Source organism: Suricata suricatta, chromosome 3, assembly GCF_006229205.1.
Source record: "Suricata suricatta isolate VVHF042 chromosome 3, meerkat_22Aug2017_6uvM2_HiC, whole genome shotgun sequence".
NCBI lineage: Eukaryota > Metazoa > Chordata > Mammalia > Carnivora > Herpestidae > Suricata > Suricata suricatta.
Genome location: NC_043702.1, coordinates 128,985,147 through 129,009,300, shown reverse-complemented (window position 1 = coordinate 129,009,300; position 24,154 = coordinate 128,985,147). Strand labels below are relative to the sequence as shown.

General features: G+C 44.6%; 1 protein-coding gene and 1 long non-coding RNA gene across 3 annotated transcripts; one reads left to right on the top strand and one right to left on the bottom strand.

Annotated features, from left to right (window-relative positions):
• The first annotated feature begins 256 nt into the window (after positions 1 to 256).
• Positions 257 to 20,780, top strand: NPHS2 (NPHS2 stomatin family member, podocin). The gene is made up of 8 exons (XM_029935162.1): positions 257 to 547; positions 4,221 to 4,324; positions 9,281 to 9,353; positions 11,189 to 11,271; positions 13,877 to 14,080; positions 16,961 to 17,016; positions 18,672 to 18,750; positions 19,850 to 20,780. Exons 1-8 carry the CDS (start codon positions 289 to 291, stop codon positions 20,126 to 20,128), a joined length of 1,137 nt encoding a protein of 378 aa, XP_029791022.1. The 5' UTR covers positions 257 to 288; the 3' UTR covers positions 20,129 to 20,780.
• LOC115288124 lies at positions 15,564 to 24,122 on the bottom strand. 2 transcript variants are annotated; one of them, XR_003906816.1, is made up of 5 exons: positions 24,042 to 24,122; positions 20,557 to 20,704; positions 19,392 to 20,272; positions 17,584 to 17,726; positions 15,564 to 16,980 (listed from the first exon to the last, which is right to left on the bottom strand). It is a non-coding gene; the product is annotated as an uncharacterized LOC115288124 (long non-coding RNA). The 2 variants fall into 2 exon arrangements; XR_003906817.1 differs by having other exon boundaries at positions 23,994 to 24,074.
• Positions 24,123 to 24,154: the final 32 nt, after the last annotated feature.

The following is a 24,154-nucleotide window of genomic DNA, read 5'->3' as shown; positions in this document are numbered from 1 at the left end:
TCTGCGAGCCTCCGGGGCGGGTCCGGCAACCGAACCTGCTTTCCAGTTCAAATCGTCGTCCATAGAAACGCATGTTCCGGCCCCACCAAGCGGCACGCGGCCGTCTCACAAACGCCCATGGCCAAGGTCGCGCGAGTCGCGGGGCTGGACGTGCGGGCCTCGGGGACCCGCGGTCCCGCCTCCCGGCAAGCGGAGACCCCGCCCCGCGCCCGCCCACGGCCCTTATAGTTCAGGGTCCTGCTGGTGGGCTGCTCCGCAGGAACCGCGCTCCCGGGCCGGCTGCAGGCGATGGAGAGGAGGGCTCGGAGCGCCTCCAGAGAGGCCCACGGGAGAGGCGGCGGGTCCCCCCACAGGGAGAACAGACGGGCGAAGACCGAGAGGGGGGGCGGAGGCCGTGGGCGCCGGGACGCGGGGCGGGAGCGGGCAGGCAGCCGGGGGGAGCCCCCAGCGCCCGCAGCCACGGTGGTGGACGTGGATGAGGTCCGGGGCTCCGGTGAGGAGGGCACCGAGGTGGTGGCGCTGCTGGAGAGCGAGCGGCCCGAGGAAGGTATGGCGGGACGGGGATATGGGGTGACAGGGCGTTGGGGGACGGGAGAGTGTGTCTCTCCACGTGGTACCGAGGGATGTCAGATCAAATGGAACGAATCACGGCACCGAGAACCACTCAGGCCAGAGCAACCTGCTGGATCAGCTTAGATTCCCAGGAATGTAAGGCCTAAGTTAGTTAGGACCCACCGACCTTCCACTGTGCGGTGGGGACCAAAATACATCAGAAGAAATACAAATCACATCAACTAATTACATTTGGCCTCAGAGGCCAGCCACAGATGGGAAGCAAAAGGAGTGTGGTCCGGGCTGGGAACAAGGCAAAGGAATCGTGCACCTGGTTTTTGTGGCCAACAAGTATATAGGCTCCTAATTTAAGTGAAGACATTCTTGAACTGGTGGTTGGTTCTATGGGACTGAGTAGCTTATTATTCTTCTCTCCTCATCCCCACCCCTCAGTCTTACCTAAAAGTATTTTAAACTTTTTTTGTTATGATCATTTGGCAGCAAAGCCAAGGAGAGAAAAACACAGCTGCCATGTGATCAGAGGCAGGGCCTTACCCACCCGAGCACAAGGGATAACAGCAATGCTTACCTCAGAGGAAAGAGCTGAGGGTACTAGGAGCTAAGCCATCCAAAGCACTTTGCACAAAGCTTGGAGCAGAGGATATATTACATTTGCACAGATTCCATGCAAGCTGAGAGAGAGGAAAGTTTGACTAAAGGAGGGAATCATGGGGAAATAGATAGTTTTGGCTTTTGTGGGTGAAGCCACTCTTAGGAACAAATATATCTGCTTCCAATCCTTTTCATAATGAGTGGAAGAGAAAAGATTCATGACACCTTCAGTGTAGAAGAACAGGGGTCTAAAGGAAAGTAACAAGGAATAGCATGTTGTATTGCTTTCTGCTGGCAATGAAATTTTAAACAGCAAAACAGTATATGCTGGAACACTGAAAGCTGTGATTTGGGGCATCTGGGTGGCTCAGCCAGTTGAGTGTCTGACTTCAGCTTTGATCATGATCTCACAGTTCGTGAGTTCGAGCCCTGCATCGGGCTCTGGGCTGACAGCTCAGAGCCTGGAGTCCACTTTAGATTCTGTCTCCCCTTCTCTCTCTGACCCTGTCCCACTCCTGCTCTGTCTCTCTAAAATAAACAAATAATAACATAATAAAAGAAATATATCAAACATAATAAAAGAGAAAGCTATGATTTAAGAAAGATTCCTGCAGCTGGGGTGCAGTTTATGCAGACCATGTTAATGCTGTTTTGCCCAACTGAGCCCTTTCATCAGTCAGAAACTTCCGGTCATTAAAAGTCTGTTGGGTTCAATGTCACAGTATGGAAGAGGTTAGAGGTAAGTATTGTGCCTCAGACCACAGTGTCGGGATAGGCAAGGAAGAAAGCTCCCTGCCTGGTATGGAACGTTTTCTGTGTGCCAGGCACACACTGGGTATTTTACTGAGTATTATCATTCCCATATCACTGATGAGGAGCATGTTGAGAAATTAAGTAACTTGCCAGAAACCAACAGCTGGGAAGTAGAAGAGCCAGAATTCCAGAGTAAGGCGGTCTGACTGAAAAGCCCATCCTTGCATGGTGCCGCCCCTACTTTCTGGTCATGGTCCCAGCCTTGCCACCAACCGACCCTGTGGCCTCAGGCAAGTAACGTCACCTTTGTGGGTTTCACTCAGTTTCTCCAGCTATTAAGTGACTAGAGCCCAAGACCCCAAGAAGTAGATGAGAAATCTCACTGAGGCTGAGTTGGTCTTGCTGAGCCCTTGTCTGAGGCCTCTGTGGCTTCCAGGGGCCAGGGAGCAAGAGAAACGACTTTCCCTTCTCCTCCTCACCTAGTCGCACACTCCCACGGCTGGGCCTCTCCAGATCTGAATAGAGCTTCACCTTACCAAAATGTTGGAGATTCTTAGGCTATGTCACACCTAAGGCTCCTCCTGCCTTAACATTTAATATTTCATTATTCACTTAAACCAAACAATTATTCAAGGAACTTGTTCAAGAGAACAGTATTTTGTAAGTAAAGCTATAAGTTAGATTTGTGGTCTACTAGTTTTCTGTTCACATCCCTAACCACTGTGGAAGGCATTTTGAGGCCTTTATTCCCTTATAAAATGTTATTTGGTCTGTATGTACATGTATTTCCTTTTATTTGCCATGGTTACCACTGGCAAGTGAAATATATTTATAAACTAATTAAACATGGCAATAACACTAAGAAAGAATATTGTAGAACTAACATGGTGTTGATAGAGTAGCATTCCCCAAAATAGATTGCGTAAAAAATAAATTTTATAGAGCGTGAAAATTTGCCTGGGCAAATGTTTGGGAAATCCTAGATGAAACAAAGCTAAGAATGCTTCTTTACTGCAGGGAATCCCTCGGTATGCAAATGAACACTGGGATACAGTACACAGTGTTTCCTAAACTTGTTTACCCAGGGAACCCTTGCTTTGTGGAGCACCCTGAGGGATTAGTGTTCCATAGGACACACTTGGGGAACTATATACTACAGCATTTAGTGTCGATGTTAGTTTTGTGCTAGTACAGCTTTTGTATCTGCTTTGTTCAAGTGATCAATTTGGTGATGACCTTTCCAATTATTTTGCAGGCATGGAAATCAAATATTCAAGCCTACCAATTAGTTTTCCTCTTATTTCCATCCCTCACAAATAGGCTTTTCACCATCCCTAATGATTAGTCACCTTCTAGTCCTCTATGAGGATTTTAAACTCACAAGTCATATCCTTTTGGCCAGTTTCCCAGTACCTTGGAGATTAAAATTCTTGAGATTTCCATAATTATAACATTTAAATAATTTTCGCTATCTACTTCTTCATTCTTATGATTCCACAAACATTTATTGAGCACCTGTGTTGTGTCAGACTATTGTAGGCCCAGAGACACAACGTAAGCAAGACAAGACCCCAAGAAGCATGTGTTCTTGAGATTAACTTTCCCTCATACATTTCCATTTATCACTCAAGCAACCTGGGTTTCTGCAGTCCAGTTCATCATTACTTTCTGAAGACTGTCTGGAGATCCACACCCTGATCCGAAGAAGGGACTCCAATGGAGGAGTTCCAGACATTTGGGACAGGTAGTGGATGGGGAAGTAAGCTCAGGGAAGATGAGCCTCTGCACACGTATGAGAAGCACACTTCAGTAATTTTTATGCATATATGTCATTTCACACTTACATCAATACTATGAAAAAATCTCATGAGAGTGCTGTTAGGAGATGTTAGGAGATGGTTGTGAGGTTTTATGGGATAGCTACTGTATCTATATAATAGATACAGCATAGTTAGCACCCCCATTGTATAGATGAGGAAACATGTTCAAAGAGGTCATGTGCCTTGCTTAAGGTCACTTGACAGAAAATGGTGGAGCCAGAACCCAAACCCAGACCTTCTGCCCAGATTCTGTGCTTATTCCATGTTCCCCGCCTTTCCAAGAACCTTCTCCACCTTCCACAGGCCCACATAGCATTCACAGGCAAGCCCTATCATGTGAATGGACCACCGATATCCAGCTCATTCTAAATTTCTAGCAGAGTCTACACACTGCTCCGACCCAAGTACCAAGGACTGACCAACAAGTGCTAGTCAGTGAGTATGGTAAAGTCTGATATAATTATTCTTTGACTTTTTTTTTAGGTACCAAGTCTTCAGGTTTAGGAGCCTGTGAGTGGCTTCTTGTCCTCACATCCCTGCTCTTCATCATTGTGACCTTCCCCTTTTCTGTCTGGTTCTGCATAAAGGTGAGATTCTATGAGGACCCTGTAAGTAATTTCCTGGTGCCTGTCGCCGACCACATGTCCACACTTCTGTGGTTTGGTATGTGCCGTCTGCTCTGCATAGAATGGCTTTACACCCACTTATATGCCAGGAGAGCTCCTATTCCTCTCAGGCCTTGCCCAAAGCCTTCCTGGACTCTCCCAGATTGTCATTTCCTTCCCTATGCTCTTGTGTCTCTCTGCTTTTACATCCATTCCAGCACTTAGCACATGTATAATATTTGTTGCCCCCAATCTCTCCCATTAGACTGAGAGCCCTCAGGTCAGGGGCTATGTCTAGGTCACCTGCACTCTGCAGCCCAAAGATCAGCCCAGAATAGGTAACAATGTCCACTTCTGGCACTTCCAGGAAACTTCTCAGGCAGCTTCTGAACCATGAATGATGATTCTCTTTGGCCCACATGCCTGTCCTTGAAGTAAATGAAGACCGAAGACCATGTCTATTCAGGAAGCACATGCCAAGACAGGAATATAAGTGGAAGGGGTTTACTGGGAGGCATTTTCTACGAGAGATTAAGGGGAGAGAGAATAAGGGCAGGCAGAGAAGGCCTTCAGACAGTGATGCAGTTCTGATGTGTGTGCTATGAGAAGTGGAGGAAGGATTGGACAGAAAGGGCCTCAGACTGTGGTACAACCCCAGGGTAGTGTTGGTCAGCCTGAAAGGGAACTCCAGAGCAAAGTTTGCTTCCTCATAGAGGAGGTTTGTGATGGGCAGAAATAGCCAGGCCCTAATACCCCGCCATTGTTACCATGTCTGCAGGTCCCAGAAAAGCATGCCTTTGGCCGGAATGCTACAGGTGCTGCTGGGGTCACTGCCGATTACACTCCTCATGCATGCCCTTCTCTTCCTTATCCTCCTCTTTCTTCAGAAAGGGTATTGAATTTTGTCCAATGCCTTTTCTGCATCCGTTGAGATGATCACGTGGTATTCACCCTTTTTTTTTTAATTTTTTAAAATATTTTATTTATTTTTAATACAGAGAGAGACAGAGCATGAGAGGGGGAGGGGCAGAGAGAGAAGGAGACACAGAACTGGAAGTAGGCTCCAGGCTCTGAGCTAGCTGTTAGCACAGAGCCTGACACGGGGCTCGAACCCACGAACGTGAGATCTGACCTGAGCCGAAGCCGGAGGCTTAACCAACTGAGCCACCCAGGCGCCCCATCACCCTTTATTCCGTTGATATGGTGTATTATATTCATTGAATGTTGGATGCTATATCAACTGTGTATTCCTAACATAAATCCCACTTGGTTATGGTGTCAAATGCTTTTCACATGTTTCTGGATTCAGTTTGTTGGTAGTTTGTTGAGGATTTTACATCTCTGTTCATAGGAGATATTGGTCTGCAGTCTTCTTTTCCTGTGATGTCTCACTCTTGGTTTTGGGCCAGAGCAATGCTGGGCTGAGAGAATAAGTTGGACAGATTTTCCTCCTCTTCTGTTTTTGGGGAGAATCTGTGAAGAACTGTATTACTTCCTTGTTAAATGTATGGCACAATTTACCAGTGAAGCCTCTGGTCCTAGACTTCTCTCTGTGAGAAATTTTAAAACTACTTATTCAATCTTTTATTCCTAGATGTTTTCAGGTTTCTTTTTTCTCAAGTCAGTTTTGGTCATTGTGTCTGTATAGGAATTTGTCCATTTCACCTCAGTTATCTAATTTGGAGCATATAGTTGTTCATAGTATTTTCTTTTACAATCTTTTTTTTTTTTTTTCTGTAGGGACAGTAGTGATGTTCTTCCTGTCATTCCTTTTTCATTCCTGATTTAGGAAATTTGAGTCTTCTTTTTTCCCTCGGTCAGGTTAGCTAAATATCTGTCAATTTTGTTGATCTTTTCAAAGAACCAACTTTTGGTTTAGTTGATTTTCTCTGTTGTTTTTCTAATTTCTGTTGCATTTATTCCCATTCTAATCTTCATTATTTTCTTGTTTCTGCTTGTTTTAAGTTCAGTTTGCTCTTCTATTTCCAGGGTTCTAAGATAGACAATTAGGATTTTATTTTGAGATATTTCTTTTTTATTACAGACATCTACAACTACAAATTTTCCTCTTGGCGCTGCTTTAGTTACATCCCGTATGTTTTTTTTATCTTGTGTTTTTGTTTTCACTCAAAATATTTTCTAATTTCTCTTTTGAGTTCCTCTTTGATCCATTGGTTATTTAAAAAAATTGTTTAATGTTTTTTATTTATTTTTGAGAGACAGAGAGAGACAGTGCGAGCAGGGGAGGGGCAGAGAGAGAGGGAAACACAGAATCTGAAGCAGGCTCCAGGCTCTAAGCTGTCAGCACAGAGCCCAATGTGGGGCTTGAACCCAGGAACTGTGAGATCATGACCTGAGCTGAAGCCGGATGCTTAACCAACTGAGCCACCCAGGAGCCCCCATTGGTTATGTTAGAGTGTGTTATTCAGCTTCTATATATTTTTGAATTCCCCCAATTTCCTTTTTAATTATTTATAATTTCATTTCTCTGTAATCAGATAATATACTTTATTTAATTTCAATAGTTTTAAATTTATCAAGGTCTGTTTTATGGCTAGCATTTTGTCTATCCTAGAGATGTTTCGTGTATTCTTGAGAAGAAAGCGTACTTTGCTGTTGTTGGGTGGAGTTCTGTGTCAATATCTGTTAGGTCTAATTTGTATATCGTGTTACTTAAGTCTTATTTCCTTGTTTATCTTCTGTCTAGTTGTTCTATCCATGATTGAAAATGGAATATTAACAGGGTGCCTCTGTGGCTCATTTGGTTAGGTGTCTGACTTCAGTTACGGTCATGATCTCACGGTTTGTGAGTTCAAGCCCTACATTGGGCTTGCACTGACAGTGCGGAGCCTGCTTGGGATTCTCTGTCTCCATATACACCCTTCCCTGACTTGCCCTCTCTCAGAATAAAGAAATAAACTTTTAAAAAAGTGGAATATTAAACTCTCCAATTATTAGCGTTGTTTGAATTGTCTATTTCTGCCTTCAGTTCTCTTGGTTTTTGCTTCTTGTATTTTAAATCTGCTTTTAGGTACATATATGTTTATCATTATTATACTTTCCTAATGCATTGACCCTTTTATTGTTATAGTGTCTCTCTTTATCACCTATAACATTTTTGTGTGTTTGAAATTCCATTTTGTCTAGTATCAGTATAGCCACTTGTGCTTTTTTTTGGTTACTGTTTGTGTGGTATGTCTTTTCTATCCTTTTACTTTCCACCTACGTGTAACATTTAATCCAAAGTGTGTCTTCTATAGACAGCAGATTGTGGGTAACCGGGTCTTTTGAAGGGGGATTTGAGCACCTGTATGGCTGCCATAAAGTCCAACACTAACTCAGTCATGGATTGTGGCAAACGTTCTTAGGTCTGGCCACTTAAGATGGTAAACCATAAAAGCAATTAGGAAGAGCATACTGAAGCAGAATGAGGTATTACATTTGAGCAAGGTCTTGAAAGAGTCAGACTCCTCTTCATCTCTAGGAAGAATTTGTTTCTTCCAATAAAAGCAGAAAAGAAACAAGTAATGCTAGGGACCCAAGAAATTGTGGGTGTCTGGGGCCTGCTCTGGGAACCAAATCTAGACATTCATCCTCATTCATTGTTTCAACAAGCAAGGCACCGTTCAGGCACAGGAGCTATAAAACTCAGAAGCATCAACAAGACATGGTTCTTGACCTAAATGGACGTATAGTGGGGTAGTGGAGCCTGTTAACATAAAAAGCACACTTCAAAATGTGTTACTTTTGGTCTCTTCATTCCATTTGAATAATTGTTTTATTTTGAGAGAGACAGAGACAATGCAAGTGGGGCAGAACAGAGAGACAGTGAGACAGATTCCCACAGAGGCTCTGCACTGCCAGCATAGAGGCTGATGTGGGGCTCAAACTCATGAACTCTGAGATCATGACTTGAGCTGAAACCAAGAGTTGGACGCTTAACCGACTAAGCAACCCAGGTGTCCCTCAGTGGAGCTTTCTAAAGTGGAAGGAGAGGGCACCTGGTTGACTCAGTCAGTCAAACATCGGACTTCAGCTCAGGTCCATGGGTTCGAGCCCCGAGTTGGGCTCTGTGCTGACAACTCAGAGCCTGGAGCCTGCTTCAGGTTCTGTGTCTCCCTCTCTCTCTGCCCCTCCCCCACTCACTCTCTGTCTCTCTCTCTCTCTCTCAAAATAAAGACACACAAAAAAAAGTTAAAGTGGAAGGAGAATGAAGAAGAAAAACAGACATGGCTCAGACACAAATAATAGTTTGTTCGTTCAACAGTTCACAGGTGGGCATATATACAAAAAACGGACCACATAAGCTAATGATAAGCAAGCATTAGAACCCAGATCTTGATACTGGGCCAGAAAATGCAGTTTATTTTTGAAGTAGTGTGCATTAACTTTCCTGTCTCTCTTCTAATACACGGACATTCCTACACAGAGAATCTCCCTTTTTGTCATTTCAAAAATAACTATAGGACACACTTAATTTTTCTAGCTATGTCACCAATGAGAAGAGACAAATTTAAACCCCATTGAATGATTTTGAAGCAACCATAGAAGAAATTGCAGTTTGAAACAAAATATCACAAGTAGTATTAATATATACCCCCTCTTTTATTAAATAGCTAATGTGTGATACATGTAAAAGCTAATAATGCAGAAGTCACAGGAAAATCCAAGATTAAATATGCTGTGATTTTCTTGACTTTGTTATGCTGGACATAGTTGATTCTTTAAACAAAATTCTGTTCTTGGATTCAAAAAATTAGCACATTTCTGAAATTCTACGCTTGCTAAGTGTAGATTTTGGAAATGTAAATATTAATAGAAATTTCTTCTTGGTTCTCAAAACTATAGTTTTTTGTTATCTAGGATCACTCTCTTGCCAAGGCCTTTTAAAGACTTTATTTTTTTGGGATGTTTCAAATGTATTATTTCTGCCTTTAGGTTGTACAGGAGCATGAAAGAGTGATAATATTCCGACTGGGACACCTGCTTCCTGGGAGAGCCAGAGGCCCTGGTACGGAGCACACTCCATCCCCTGTAGACTTGCCAGTTTCTTCAGTCCCTGCGTGCTTGTCACATGGACCTCAGGCTATGTGAAATAACTCAATCCATGATGTTTGCATTTTCTAATCTGTTTTTTTAAGTTTTTAAGTTTATTTATTTTGAGAGAGAGGGAGAGAGCAGGGAAGGGTCAGTGAGGGCGAGAGAGAATCCCAAGGAGGCTCCATGCCATCAGCACAGAACCCAATGTGGGGCTCAAACTCAAGAATCATGAGATTATGACCTGAGTCAAAACAAGGAGTTGGATGCTTAACTGACTGAGCCACCCACGCACCCCTCTGTTCTTTGTAGCACAGGTTATGAAAGATTATTCCAAGAGCATTACTACCAGGTCACAGTGACCAAGAGAGAGGATGGATGCAGAAAGTCAAATGCCAAGGCCAGGCTAGCTGGAGTAGCAAGTAGGCTTAGGGCCCATGGCTGGGCACTGGTTTGAGTAAAACATGTATTTGGTTAGGGTGCTATGAATTCTCAGAGCAAAGCTGAACTAGTTCAGAATCCAGGGGTCAGACCAACCATGGGAGATAGGCGAAGTCCAGCATCCAAGTGGAAAGTTGGCCTTTAGTTCATGGAACTTAGAAAACATCAACTGAACACCTCATGTGGTTTAGATACTGTATAACTACCAGGAAGATGAAGATGGATAAATGAGACATGGCTTCTAATCTCTAGGGCTTTACAGTTTAGTAGAGTTGATATCCAGAGGTCCAAGCTGATTATGGTGCACTGCTAGATGTATGGTTACTCTATAAAGTCCAGTCGTTGGGCTTTAGAGATCCAAGCCAGCCAGGAAGTCATAGGAAGGAACAAAGTCCCACTGTGCATATATTGCAAAGGGTCCAAGTCCCAAGCCAGGAAAACAGAAACAGCAGAGAACAGAGACTAGACCGGACACAAATCAGAGTTTGACGATTGAGGACAAGTTAATGGGTCCACATAAAAGTAGAACCCGACCCTGTGGTCTAGGACAGCGACCACTTGTTCTGGTTCTAGCTGTTGGCATCCTTCTTTATCAGGGCTAGAAAGGGCCAACAGCTGGGATGCCCCTCAGAGGGGTCCTGGGCTCTGTGAGGTGCTGCAGGGTCTAGTAAGGCTTTGGCCCTTGCAGGGGCCCACATTGCCTGCTGGCTCTCAGAAAATCATGACAAGTCAATCTAAAAATATTCATTGCATAGTAACCCTGTACATTACATTAAGTGCATGAGGAAAATGAGCCAACCCAAGGGCTGGTATCATGATACTGCTATTGTGCTACTTCTGGGCTCACATTTTAAGAAGTACCATGGGGGAGGTTGCTGGCTCTAAAATGTGTCAACTTGGTACATGCATGGATTCAAAAATAATTTTACAGAGCACCTAAAAGGCACTAAGTCAGGCACTAAAGCTAGAAATAGTGCATCAGACACTCTTGCTAGGGGAATTCAAATCTGGTGAAGAGGACGGACATGTTAGTCAAGATCCAGATGGGTCAGCACCATGACTGAGGTGACCCATACAGCCCATTTTGCGGGGGTTAATCCCTGTTAATGCCAGCTGTCTTGGAGTGCACTGTAACAATGCTCTTCTTTCATCCTCCAAAGTGTCCTAGATTGGACAATAACAAAAAAAATTATATGATATCCGTAGCAACCACGGACACATTCTAGGGGTGGAGATGGGGTTGCCGGATGGTCTGTGTGTCCTTGGAGGCTGAGAGAAGCAATGTGATATGCGACCTGACACCGAAGAGGTGAACCCCAAAGTCTCCCTGCCAACTGCTCACCTGTCAATCCCTCTTGCCCGCCCCAGGTCTTTTCTTCTTTCTGCCCTGCCTGGATACCTACCACAAGGTTGACCTTCGTCTGCAGACCTTGGAGATCCCCTTTCATGAGGTAAGTCGAATGATGGATTTTCCTTTCTCTCTACGTTTCATATAGTGGAGCTACCAGTTCTGATCCAAGGCAAAATCACTATTTAAGCTCAAAAGTAGAAAAGAAAGGTAAAGATATGGACTATATCAAAATTGAAAACCTCTGTGCATCAAAGGACACAATCAAAAGAATGAACAGGGGACCTATGGAATGGAAGAAAATATTTGCAAGTAATACACCTGATAAGGGGTTAATATTCAGAATATATAAAGAAATCTTATAACTTAACAAGAAAGCAAACAACTCAATTAAAAATGGACAAAGGACTTTGTGATGGTTAATTCTGTGTCAGCTTAGCCAAGCTATGGCACCTAGATACTTGGTCAAACACATCTGAGTGTTGTTGTGAAGGTATTTTTTAGATAAAGCTAATATTTAAATCAGTTGGCTTTGAGTAGATTACCTTCCATAATGTAGGTGGGCCTCATCCAATGAGTTGAAGCCAAAAGACTAACCTCCCACTGGGAGGGGGGAATTCTGCCAGCAGACTGCTCTCAGCCTCCTGCTGCAATGTCTGCTCTTCTTTGGGTCTTCAGCCTGTTGACAATTGTGTAAGCCAGTTACTGTTTCTCTCTCTCTCTCTCTCTCTCACACACACACCCACACACACACACATACCCTAATGATTTAATAATTCTATTTCTCTGGAGAGCCCTAACTAATACAGACTTGACCAGATATTTCTCCAAAGAAGATACACAACTGGCCAACAAACACATGAACAGATGCTCAACACCACTAATCATTAGAGAAAGGTAACTCAAAAACACAATGAGATGCCACATCACACCTTTTGGGATGGCCTGTAAAAACAAACAACAACAATGGCAACAAAATAACAGGGGCTGGCAAAGATGTAGAGAAATTGTGTTGTGCACTGTTTGTGGGAATGTAAAATGGTGCAGCTGCTCAAAAAATCAAAAATAGAATTATCATTTGATCCAGCAATTCCACTTCTGGGTACACACACCAAAGAATTGAAAGCAAGGTCTTAAAGACCTTGCATACCTCTGTTCATAGCAGCATTATTTGCAATAACTAAAGACGAAAATAACCCCAGTGTCCATTTATGATCAAATGGACAAACGAAATGTGGTACATACAGTGGAATATTATCCAGCCTTAAAAAGGAAGGAAATTCTGACATATGCTACATCACATCACCTGGGGTCATAGGATTGAGCCCTGCTTTGGGCTCCATGCTGGGTATGCAGCCTGCTTGAGGTTCTCTCCCTCTCCCTCACTCTCTTTCTCTCTGTCTCTGTCTCCCTCTGCCCCTCTCCCCAGTTCATGCTCTCTCTCCCTTAAAAAAAAAAAAAGTTAAAATGGTAAATTGGATGCTATGTATATTTTGCCACAATTAAAAACTAAAAGTAAATATCCAGATTTAGATTTATAAAGCTTTCCTAAATTGTCTCCCACTTTCCATTTGAAGTTCATTCTCATTCTGTCTTTTGGTAAGTAGAAATTATATATATTTTAAGAGGCTTATTTTGGATAATTAAAGCTAAAAAGAAATAAAACTTACCCCTCATCTTATATATATATCATATATATTTATATCCTATGTATATCTCTCTCTCTCTCTAAATTCTTCATTTCATGTCTATCCATTTATTTTGAGAGAGAAAATGTACAAGCAGGAGAGGAGCAGTGAGAGAGAGAGAGGGAGAGAATCGCAGGCAGGCTCTGCAGTGCCAGCACGGAGCCCGATGCGGTGCCGGTTCCCTTGACCCCAGTCATGACCTGAGCTAAAATCAGGAGTTGGACGCTCAACCAACTGAGCCACTCAGCGCCCCATCCTATCTATCTCTGTAGACAGATACTGTGATTTTGGAGTGTATCCTTTCAGATTTTTCTATGGGTGCAGTTAGAGTTACAGACAAGTATATATACCGTACTGCTCCATAGCATGCCTTTCCCACTCAACACTCTGTTGTGATCAAGTTTGCAAATATTAGCTATGTTTCTGCCCCTCTTTGAGCACAGAGCATACAGATGCACCACAATTCCCAGTTCCCTACTGTGACTGTTTATTTCCAAGTTTTTATTCTAATAAGCAACACCGTGGATGACATCTTTGCAGCTAAATCCTTAAAATATGCCCTTGTGATAAGTGTCTAAAAATGGAAATGTTGAGAACAGGCAGCTTTTAGGGCTCTTGACCTGCGGCACTGGTCTGCCCCCAGCGCGCGCTCCCGGCGCGCACCTCATCAGCGCGCTTGATTCCCAGAATGCACTTCTCTTCTAGATCAGGCTTTTTTTGGCATCAGATTTTAAAAAGGTCTGATATTCAATTAACTGAAGATTTTCGTCTAAGAAAAGTATTCCTGATATTTTTACAGAGCTGTTTACAACAGGATTCCTTTAAATTGTGAGTTCTTTATGGTATTCAATAAAAACTCCATAATCTTCAAAAACACACCTATTTTGAATAAAGGGTGGGCCAGCGACTTTTTTTCTTTCACTATCTTACCGAGAAAATTTCCTTTGAACACTTTAGCTTCTCTCACCACCTGGGAAGAGAGCCCTGACGTAAGGCCTGTTACCCAAACTCTTTTTTCAGGTTGTGACCAAAGACATGTTTATAATGGAGATAGATGCCATCTGCTACTACCGGATGGAAAACGCCTCTCTTCTTTTGAGCAGTCTTGCTCACGTGTCCAAAGCCATCCAGTTTCTTGTGCAGACCACCATGAAGCGTCTCCTAGCACATCGATCCCTCACTGAGATTCTTCTAGAGAGGAAGAGCATTGCCCAAGATATAAAGGTACTTAGATCAATTTAAGATCAAATATGTTGAAATATCTCTCTTCATTTCTTTACTGGCCATTTATTGAAGCACGTGCCAGACCTTCGCTGCTGAGGGCTCCGTCTTTAAGGAGCTGAATACTAAGTAAGAGGCTGGCAAACTGACCTGAGTCAATCTGGTGATGACTAGTCAGTCATTGCCAAAGGTTCTGCTCTTCACCCTGCCCCAGAGGCCGTGGCCTCACTGCAAAGTGCCCACCCAGCCCAGAGTGTGGAGTGAGAGCCGGCAGGGGTGGGGCTAGCCAGGACAGGGCGGTGGTCATCCAGAGATGCTCAGGAAAGGTTCCGGGAGCTTACAGGCTAGTTGGGAAAATAGCAAAGTTCAACAGTAAGTTCAAATAAGACTGAAGATAAAAAGAGGTAAGATGTCACAGACCCTTCGTGATTCATCTCCCAGTCAATCATCTGGATTTAATTGATTGGGAATTAGGCATGGGATGGGGGAGCAAGAACCCCCTCACCGGCGGCCTTGCCCAGCCCACAGGCAGCACTCTTACCCCCCTCACCCACGGCCAGGCTGGGCATCTCCCATTCTTACCCAGACAAGTTGGCAAAGGTATGAGAGTGAAAGCAAAACAGGATTCCGGGAGGCTGGCCAGTCACATGGCGGTTACCAGCAGTGAGGGACCCTGTCGTTGAGACCATGAGCCCCCAGGCCCAGAATTGTTGGGAAGGTAGGAATCTTGTCTAGCCAAATGGAGGACCTCCAACAGCAGGGACTAAGTGTCAAAGGCATTGGTAATGATTGTGCCTGATGGGGCCTGAGCACCCCACCCCTAAAGAACCTTATGGAAGCCATGTCACATGTCTGTGACTTGTCCAGCTTGTTACTCATAAAACGGAGATTAGCATCTTGGTGGAAAAGGGAAAAATTCAGAAAACAAGAGAACCTAAGAAGAAAAAAAGTTAGAATAAGAGGAACACAGGTAGTTACTGTTCTGAAATTTAAAAACCACTCCAGCGTGGGGCGTCTGGGTGGCTCAGTCAGTTAAACATCCACTTTTTTATTTTAATGTTATTTATTTTTGAGAGACAGAGACAGTGCAAGCAGGGGAGGGTCAGAGAGAGAGGGAGACACAAAATCTGAAGCAGGCTCCAGGCTCTGAGCTAGCTGTCAGCACAGAGCCGGACACGGGGCTCAAACCCACGAACGTGAGATCTGACCTGAGCCGAAGTCGGAGGCTTAGCCGACTGAGCCACCCAGGCGCCCCACACTGAATTTTTATGTACTTACACTGTTGTCTTCCTGGATTGTCGACTCCATAATGGCAGGGGTCATATTGTATTCGTCTCTTTGTTCTCAGCACCTGTCGCCAGACTTGTCTCACAGCAATCAGATAGTGTCTTTTGGATGAGCGAATGAACGACCCCACTGTTACAGCCTCGCCTCCTGCCATCCCTCTCCCCACCCCATCCCATCCCACCCCACCCCTGCAGCTCCATGCCCTCAGCGCTTATCCCAAATGCAGCACTTGATACTCACACACCTCCTCTTGGGTGGCTTCCCTTCTCCCCACAGGCAAAACCCTCTTTGTCCTTTAAGATGCCACCTCCTCTTTTCCACATCCCTTCCTCTCACCCTAAATTAGCCAGCCTTCTCAGGGCTCTCCGTGCACTAGGCTAGCTGACCTTGTAGCCGCTGAGAAATCATCAGAAATCATTAAAAAGGAAAAGAGTGTGGGCCCACATGCAGAGCTCCATCCCCACCCCTCCTTTCCAGAGCCCACAGTTCACTTTCTCCTGCCCTCTGGGTCTGGGGAGAGGGGGAATGGGGTGCCACTGGCAGGAAGGAGGCACCTGTAAATGAAAGCCGTTTGGGAGACCCCAGACTTTGGTTCTCTAGTCGATGCATCTTTTTTTTCCATTCATCTCCTATTTATTGATCATACATGATCTACCAGGCACTGTTGCAGGCATCAGGATAAAGCTGACAGTATGGCCCTGCTCACATTACAGTCCAGCTGGTGGCAGGAAATAAACAAGCAATGATATAATACCACAGGGTGACAATTGCTATGGGAAAAAATAAAGCAGAATATGGAGATAGAGTAAACGCGGCTCTAGGGGAACAGGAGGCTGGCTGAGTGAGATGAAGGAACCATGGGAAGGATTGGAAGAAAAGCATCCCAAAAGTACCCCATCTGCATCAGTTTCCCGTGGCTTCTGTAACAAACTGCCACAAATTCAGGGACTTAAAACAATGCCAATCTAGTCTCTTACACCTCTGAAGGCCAGAAGTGCCAGATCAGTTTCACGGGGGCCAAAGTCAAGGTGTTGGCAGGGCCGCTTCCTTCTGGAAGTTCTGAGAGGAGAATTCGTTTCCTTGCCTTTTCCAGCCTCTCTCAAGGCTCCCCGCTTCCCCAGGTTGGCCAGCCCCTTTCTCCATTGTCCCAGCCCATCACTCCAACATTTGCCCCCAGATTCACCTCCTCCTCTCCTGTAGCCACACCTCCCTCTGCTTCCCTCTTAGCAGGACACTTGGGACTGCATTTGGGGCCTGCTGCGAAGACCCAAGATACTCTCCCCATTTTAAGATCCTCTAACTTAACCCCATCTGCGAGGTCTCTTCTGGGGCAGCATTCACAGGCTCTGGGGATCGGGACATGGATGTCTTTGGAAGCCACTATTCAGCCCTCCACACCGTCTTCAATTCCACAAACATTTGGCTCCGTGCAAAGTTAAGGAACTTTTTGCAAGACACTGTCATGTTCAAACAAAAGTCCTTTCAGAGAAAACGTATGTTCCCAGCAGAGACCACCGGGCATGAGGGGCATGAGGCGTAGGGGAGCTCCACTCCGCAGGGGGTTTCTCACTGACGGCTCCCCTCTTCCCTCCACAGGTGGCCTTGGATTCAGTGACCTGCATTTGGGGAATCAAAGTGGAAAGAACAGAAATGTGGGTAGGAAATTAACCAGGAAAAACAATATGATAAAAGGAAATGTTTTTTTATTTTTAAATAATTTCAAAAATTATTTTCAGTGAGTTGAGTACTATAGCCATATTAGCATAAAATTGGAAAAAAAGAAAAAATTACCTAGTACTCATAGCCATAACAGAACCACTGTAACATTTAGGCAAATCACTTTCATGGATTTAAAAAATTTTTTGAGATAAAATTCACATAACATAAAAACTGACCATTATAACCATTTTATTATTTTTTAAATTTTTTACTGTTTGTTTTTGAGAGAGAGAAACAGACAGAGTGCTCGTAGGGGAGAGGCAGAGAGAGAGGGAGATACAGCACGAAGCGTGAAATCTTGACCTGAGCCAAAGTCAGAGGCTTAACCAGTATGCTGAGCCACCCAGGCGCCCCCTGTTCTAACCATTTTAAAGTACAACCAGGTGTTTTTATTATATTCATAGAGTGATGTAACCATCTCTATGAGTTCCAGAATATTTTCATCACCCCGAAAAGAAAGCCCACACCCATTAGGCAGAAACCCCTCATTGCTCACTTACTGATCTCCTGTCTGGATTTGGCTGTCCTGGACACGTCGTACAAATGCAGTCACGTATTACATGGCCTTCTGTGTTTGGCTTCTTTCACTTAACATATTCTTCCTAAGGTTCCTCCGTGGTGAAGCGTGCATCAATACTTCTTCCTTTTTATGGTCAGATAACACTCCACTGTGTGGCTACACCGCGTCTGGCTTATCTACTCATTTGATGACGGACATTTGGGTTGTTTCCACTTGAGGACTATTATGAATAACACTGCAGTGACCACTCATGTGCAAGTTGTTGTGTAAACACGTTTTCAGATACACCCAGGGGGAGAATTACTGGATCACATGGTCACTCTGTGTTTAACTCCCCATGGAACTGCCAAATTGTCTTCTATGTCATTTTCATAGTTACAGAGTAAAAATATAATTTTGTATCTTTTATGTAATACATTACGCATTACTCTTGTCTGGTCAGTTCTATTCTTTACAAAATCAATTCCTGTATAAACTTAGATGACTTCCCTTATTCTTCATAGTATGGCTCTTCAAGACTGTTTTTTTTTAAGGTTATGTGCTTTTTTTTTTCTTTTTTATTTATTTGAGAGAGAGGAGGTGACTGGAGGAGGGGCAGAGAGAGAAGGAAAGAGAGAATCGCAAGCAGGCTCCATGCTGTCAGCACAGAGCTCTACACAGGCCTGGCTCAGTCTCAAACCCCATGAGCAGAAATCGAGCTTAACGGACTGAACCACCCTGGTGCCCCAAGACTGCTCTTCATTATTCAAATCTAATAGCTGGGCCTTAGATTAAACTCTAAGTGGGAACGATGGGAACAACCCATCAACCAAAAAAATGTGTTCTGCTTGTCGAGAAAAAACCATAGCTCTACTGTAACAGCAGTGACAACAGAAGTCTGCATGTGAGGCACTGACTTTTGAGATGCCCTCCCCCGGCCACTGGCCACCTCCAAGGTCTAAGGACCCCACGCCCCATTAAACAGGCCTAACTGGCCATGCAGGTGGCGAGCCTGTGGGAGACCCTGGTGCTGAAAGCAGGGCTGCGTTCCCACCACTCCTACCAGCCCTCTCTCTCTCTCTCTTCCAGTAAGGACGTCAGGCTGCCGGCCGGGCTGCAGCACTCTCTGGCTGTGGAAGCTGAAGCACAGAGACAGGCCAGAGCGCGGGTGAGCCAGAGGGGCCAGAGCGCGGGTGGGCCAGAGGGGCCAGAACATTCCCCCTTTGCTTCCTCACCCCCCATCCACCTAGGAGCTGGGAGGAACCTGGCTTGTGTCCCCCCCATTAAAAATGTTCTCTTAAAATGTGTTGGTAGCCCCCTAATGCAGCATCACTTTTTCTCTTATGCCCTCTCTCTGGACCACCTCCTCCTTCTGGAGTCTTGCCTTCACTCTCCTTAAAGGCAACACCCCACCTTTCATCCGTATTCTCTTGTGCTGGCCTCATTCTCTAGGGAATACCAGTCCCCTGGCACCTCTCTGTTAATGACCCCAGACCTGTATCCCTAACTCTGTTGGAGCTGCGGAGGGATCACCGTGATGAGGGCCCAGTTCCCACAATGCCAGAGCCAAGGGAAGGCTGTGCCGCCCACAGCCTCCACGCGCCGTGCCAGTGAGCAGCACAGCTGTGACTGCCGGCAGCTCCTTAGGACTGAGGTGGGGGTTGGGGGTTGGTGTCAGGGAAGGAGAGACAGATTTCTCTTAAAGAACAGAAAGCAGGTGGAGAAAAACCCTACCACAGAAGAGGTCAGTAACCCTGGAGTGTGGAAGGGAGAGGGAAGGGGAAGGAAGTGGTCCTCAGGGCAGAGTACCTTCTCCATCTCTGGGTCCTCTTTGTCCACTTGATGGTGGCATTTGGGTAGTGAGCCAGGTGCTTTTTCTTCTGAAATGCTTACCTGTTCATTTTGCCCTAGGTAGAAGTCCCCCTTTCAGGCTTCTACGACCTTGCCTAGGATGCTGGCCAACTTTTTCTAAATATGGCAAAGTCCTACTCATCTTTCAAGGCCCCACAGACATAATTAGTAACTCCCCTAACACTTCACTATGCTTGCCATGGCCCTTGACAGATTCCGCCCTAAATTACACCGATAGTGTGATCTGTCTCCCCTAGACCAAGATCCTTGAGAAAGAGGGCAGTCTGCTGTGCTTCCGGTGCCTGTCCCCTGGCAGGTGCTCCGCGCTTGTCTGCTGGGTAACCCTGAGAAGTGAGTCGAGCCTCGGAGGAACGGAGAGGAAAAGTCACTGTGCTTCTCTTCGGTCCGTTCTCTAGGTGATCGCTGCGGAAGGGGAGAAGGCCGCCTCCGAGTCCCTGAGAACTGCAGCTGAGATCCTGGCCGGCACCCCGGCCGCCGCTCAGCTGCGCTACCTCCACACGCTCCAGGCCTTGTCCACAGACAAACCTTCCACGGTGGTTTTGCCTTTGCCATTCGACCTGCTAAACTTCTTTTCCTCTCCCAGCAATAGAGCCCAAGGAAGCCTCCCCTTACCAAATCCTTCCAGACCTGTTGAGCCACCAAATCCTAAAAAGAAAGATTCTCCCATGTTATAGGAAGAGCCAAGGGTAAGGTGACTGGAAGGGGCCTGACATACAACAGCCACGTCCCTGAGTGAGGCACTCTGTCCTCACGTCCTGCCCTTCCTTTGGGGGCCATGTGGAATGCCCTTGGAATGCACGCAGTCACAATCCAGGAATCTGCATGAGAAGACAATGAGATGACGTAATGACAGAGAAGCCATGTAATAGGTTTAGGTGAGTCATTTAATCAGAGTGATTATGGGAAAGAGCTGTAGACAACATTCTACTTTGGAAAGAATTTTGAGTCTATATAGGGCTAAATTTTGACTTACGATGTAGGTCAAATATCTGTTTTGCTATATGCCCTCTGGCCCCTTTGGCAAGGTCTTTGTTGCCCCCAAAGTCCTTTCTATCTGCCCCTATTATCGTGTTCGTCACATTTATTGTAATCTTGTACTTACGATACAGGCTTCTCTCCAGCCATACTGTGAACTCCTCAAAGGCACATCTTGGTCATTTTCCCCCAGACCACACTCAACCTTGTATGTTCCACCCTGTATTCTTCACATCTAACCTTGATAGTTGCACCACAGTGACATTTAAGTGTTCCTGAGTGAATATAAGAAAGTAAGTTATATTTGGGCTGGATATAAAGTTTACACCCAATTAAAAAATTTTAAAGGAATTCTTTTGATGGAGACTCCTTTTTTTAAAAAAAAAAAAGTGTATTTGGGAGGGGGATGGATAGAGAGAGGGAGAGAGAGAATACCAAATAGGTTCCACACTGTCAGTGCAGAGCCCAACATGGGGCTCAATCTCACAAACCATGAGATCATGACCTGAGCCACCAAGGCACCCCTGGAGATCTCTTTAAAATAGAGAAATAGGAGCACCAAGGTGGCTCAGTCAGTTGAGCATCCGATTTCTGCTCGGGTCATGATCTCACAGTTCGTGGGTTTGAGCTCCCTGTCGGGCTCTGTGCTGGCAGCTCAGAGCCTGGAGCCTGCTTCTGATTCTGTGTGTGTCTCTCTCTCTGCCCCTCCCTGCTCACACTCTGTCTCTCTCTGTCTCTCAAAAATAAATAAATGTTAAAAAAAATTTTTAATAAATAATAGAGAAATAGGAGGGCCAGGGTGGGTCAGTCAGTTAAGCATCTGACCTTGGCTCAGGTCATGATTTTACAGTTTGTGAGTTTGGGCCCTGTGTCAGGCCGCATTGGGCTCTGTGCTAACGGCTCAGCGCCTGGAGCCTACTCTGGATTCTGTGTCTCCCTCTCTCTCTGCTCCTCCCCCACTCACTTTGTCTCTCTCTGTCAAAAAAGAATAAATATTAAAACATTTTAAGAAAGATTAAAAAATAAAAGAGAAATAAAGGACAAAAACAATTACCTGATACATATTGCTTCAAATCTGAAGAAGCAGCGCTTTAAACATAGGCCTGATGTATTCTCAGTATAGAATTTACCGGCTTGCTTATTTCTCAGACAGTAATGACATTATATGATCTATACATGCCCTGAAGTATTCCTTCAAGTACAGATCATCTTAAATATGAATATATTCTTGTAAGTCTTACTGTCCATTAACTTGTCTTACACAATTAGAAATAGGTATCTACTATACACAAGGGAGTATTACTCAGAATCAAAAAGAATGAAATCTTGCCATTTGCAACTACGTGTATAGAACTAGAGGGTATTGTACTAAGCAAAATTAGAGAAAGACAAATATATGACTTCAATCATATGAGGACGTTAAGATACAAAACAGATGAAAGGAAGGGAAGCAAAATAATATAAAACAGGGAAGGAGACAAAAACATGAGTCTTAATGATAGAGAACAGAGGGTTACTGGAGGGGTTGTGCGAGGGGGCACCAAGGGGGGGAAACTAAATGGGTAAGGGGCATTAAGGAATCTACTCCTGAAATCATTGTTGCATTATATGCTAACTAGTATGTAAATTTAAAAAATAAATTATTAAAAATTAAAAAGAAAAAGAAAAAATAGGTATCTATAGGAAAGAATTAGCCAGGTAAATAAGAAAGCATGCTGAGGTATATATAGCAAACCCTCTACAAACTTAAAAAAAAATCAGGAATATTATAAAATCTTACTAACACTACGAAAATATTACTAAAATCACGTGTTAGTAAAATGCCACTTAAGATGGGAATCTCCATGTTGCTAGTACAGAAACAAATGGTAACTGTTTGGTCACTGCTCTATCCTTCAGACTGCCTCTTTCCTCTTCAGGTTAATCCAAGGTTATTACTTTTCCTTGGAGATGTGTTCCTGCTTCCCCTGAGAACTTTAAACATTTCACTAAACACACCTGTACAGGGGTTTTGTTCATGATGTTGGCCCATAAAACCCTACTGAGCATTATTTCACATAGGAAATGTATTGTGAATCAAATAGGAATGGACCTAGAAATATCAAAATATGAATGAAATAGGAACAGACCTAGAAACTTTTCTAGCATTCTGTCCATTGAGGACAGGCTGTTTCCTCACTATGTTTCAGTAACAGAACAAGGCCCAGGATCAAGGACACTTTGCCTTTCTCTTCTCTCAATCACTCCTACATTTCTTCCGTGTCTGCCAATCCTCCTGTCCTCCAAAAACTCCCTAGCAGTACCTTATTATACAGTTGCAGTGATACTAACCTAGGGTCATCTCTGTTATACCTCTCTAAGCCACGTCCTCACCTCCATCCACAGCTGGGAAAACCACACTCTCTAGCCCAAACCTGCATGCCCTAGGGCTTTAGCCAAGCAGTGCATCCTCCCAAAATTAGGCAGAACTGTTGGATGATTTCTTTTCATTTTTTATTTTATTTTATTTTTAGTTTATTTATTTTGAGAGAGAATGAGAAGGGGAGGGGCAAAGAGACAGAGAATCCCAAGTAGGCTTCACACTATCAGCATGGTGCCCGATGTGGTGCTTGAACTCATGTACCTACAAGATCATGGTCTGAGCTAAGTTCAAGAGTTTCACCCTTAACCAACTCAGCCACCCAGGAGCCCTAGAACTATTAGATGAGTTCAAAACCTACATATTCGGGGTACCTCGGTGGCTCAGCTCGTTGAGTGCCCCACTCTTAATTTGGGCTCAGGTCATGATCTCATGGTGGTGAGATTGAGCCCCATGTTGGGCTCCATGTTCAGCGAGCTTAAGATTCTCTCCCTCCCCCTCTGCTCCTCCCCAGCACTTGTGTGAACATGTTTGTACTGTCTCTCTCTCTCAAAAACAAAAAACAAACCAACCAACCTACATGTTCTTACAAGCATGCCCAATTCATTATTTTAACAATCAACTTATGTGATCACTCTACACTGAGATGAAGACTTTGAATTTTGTTTCAAAGGGCTATTTCATCCAGTTCTGAAAAATATTTCCGCATCTTTTGAAAAGAAGTTTCCTTCCCTACTCGCAGCAACCATACTTGGATGTAGGGGAGTGGCAATACTGAAAGCCATAGATTGAGTCGTCTTGACTAAAGTCAGCGGTGAATGCGTGATTCTGAAGCCAAAGGAACAGGCAAAACTCTAAACCAGCAGAAGTGCTAAGATACAAAATATGGAATCCAAGAGGCTGTCAAATCCAAGTAAGCCCAAAGTAGGTAATGAAATCTTTCAGGGCCAAAAACATGGTGCCAGAGAGAGGAAAGCAAGCATTGAGGCCGGCAAGAGACAGGAGGAGAGTTGAGGGAAGTTGCTGCATGATTTCTTAGGGCATCTAGCCATTGAGGGTTTGCAGTTTGCTCTTGCGGGCCGGTCAGGGCATGGTCAGGTCATCAATGGTCCAGCCCATTTAAAGGACCAATGGCAATCAGAACATCCCTGAAGTGGGAAGTATTTCTCATCACCGCTGTGTTGGCCCACACCCACCCCAACTACCGGTTATTGGAGATAAGATGGCATCAAGGGTAGTTGGTCACTTTTTACCACATATCCATGGCTCAGGTTGGCAGATGTTGCATAAATAACAGGAGGAGGCAGGGCCTACTGATTCAGGCATAACCAGAGCCAGAAACAGAACAATGAGGAGGGAGTGCCAG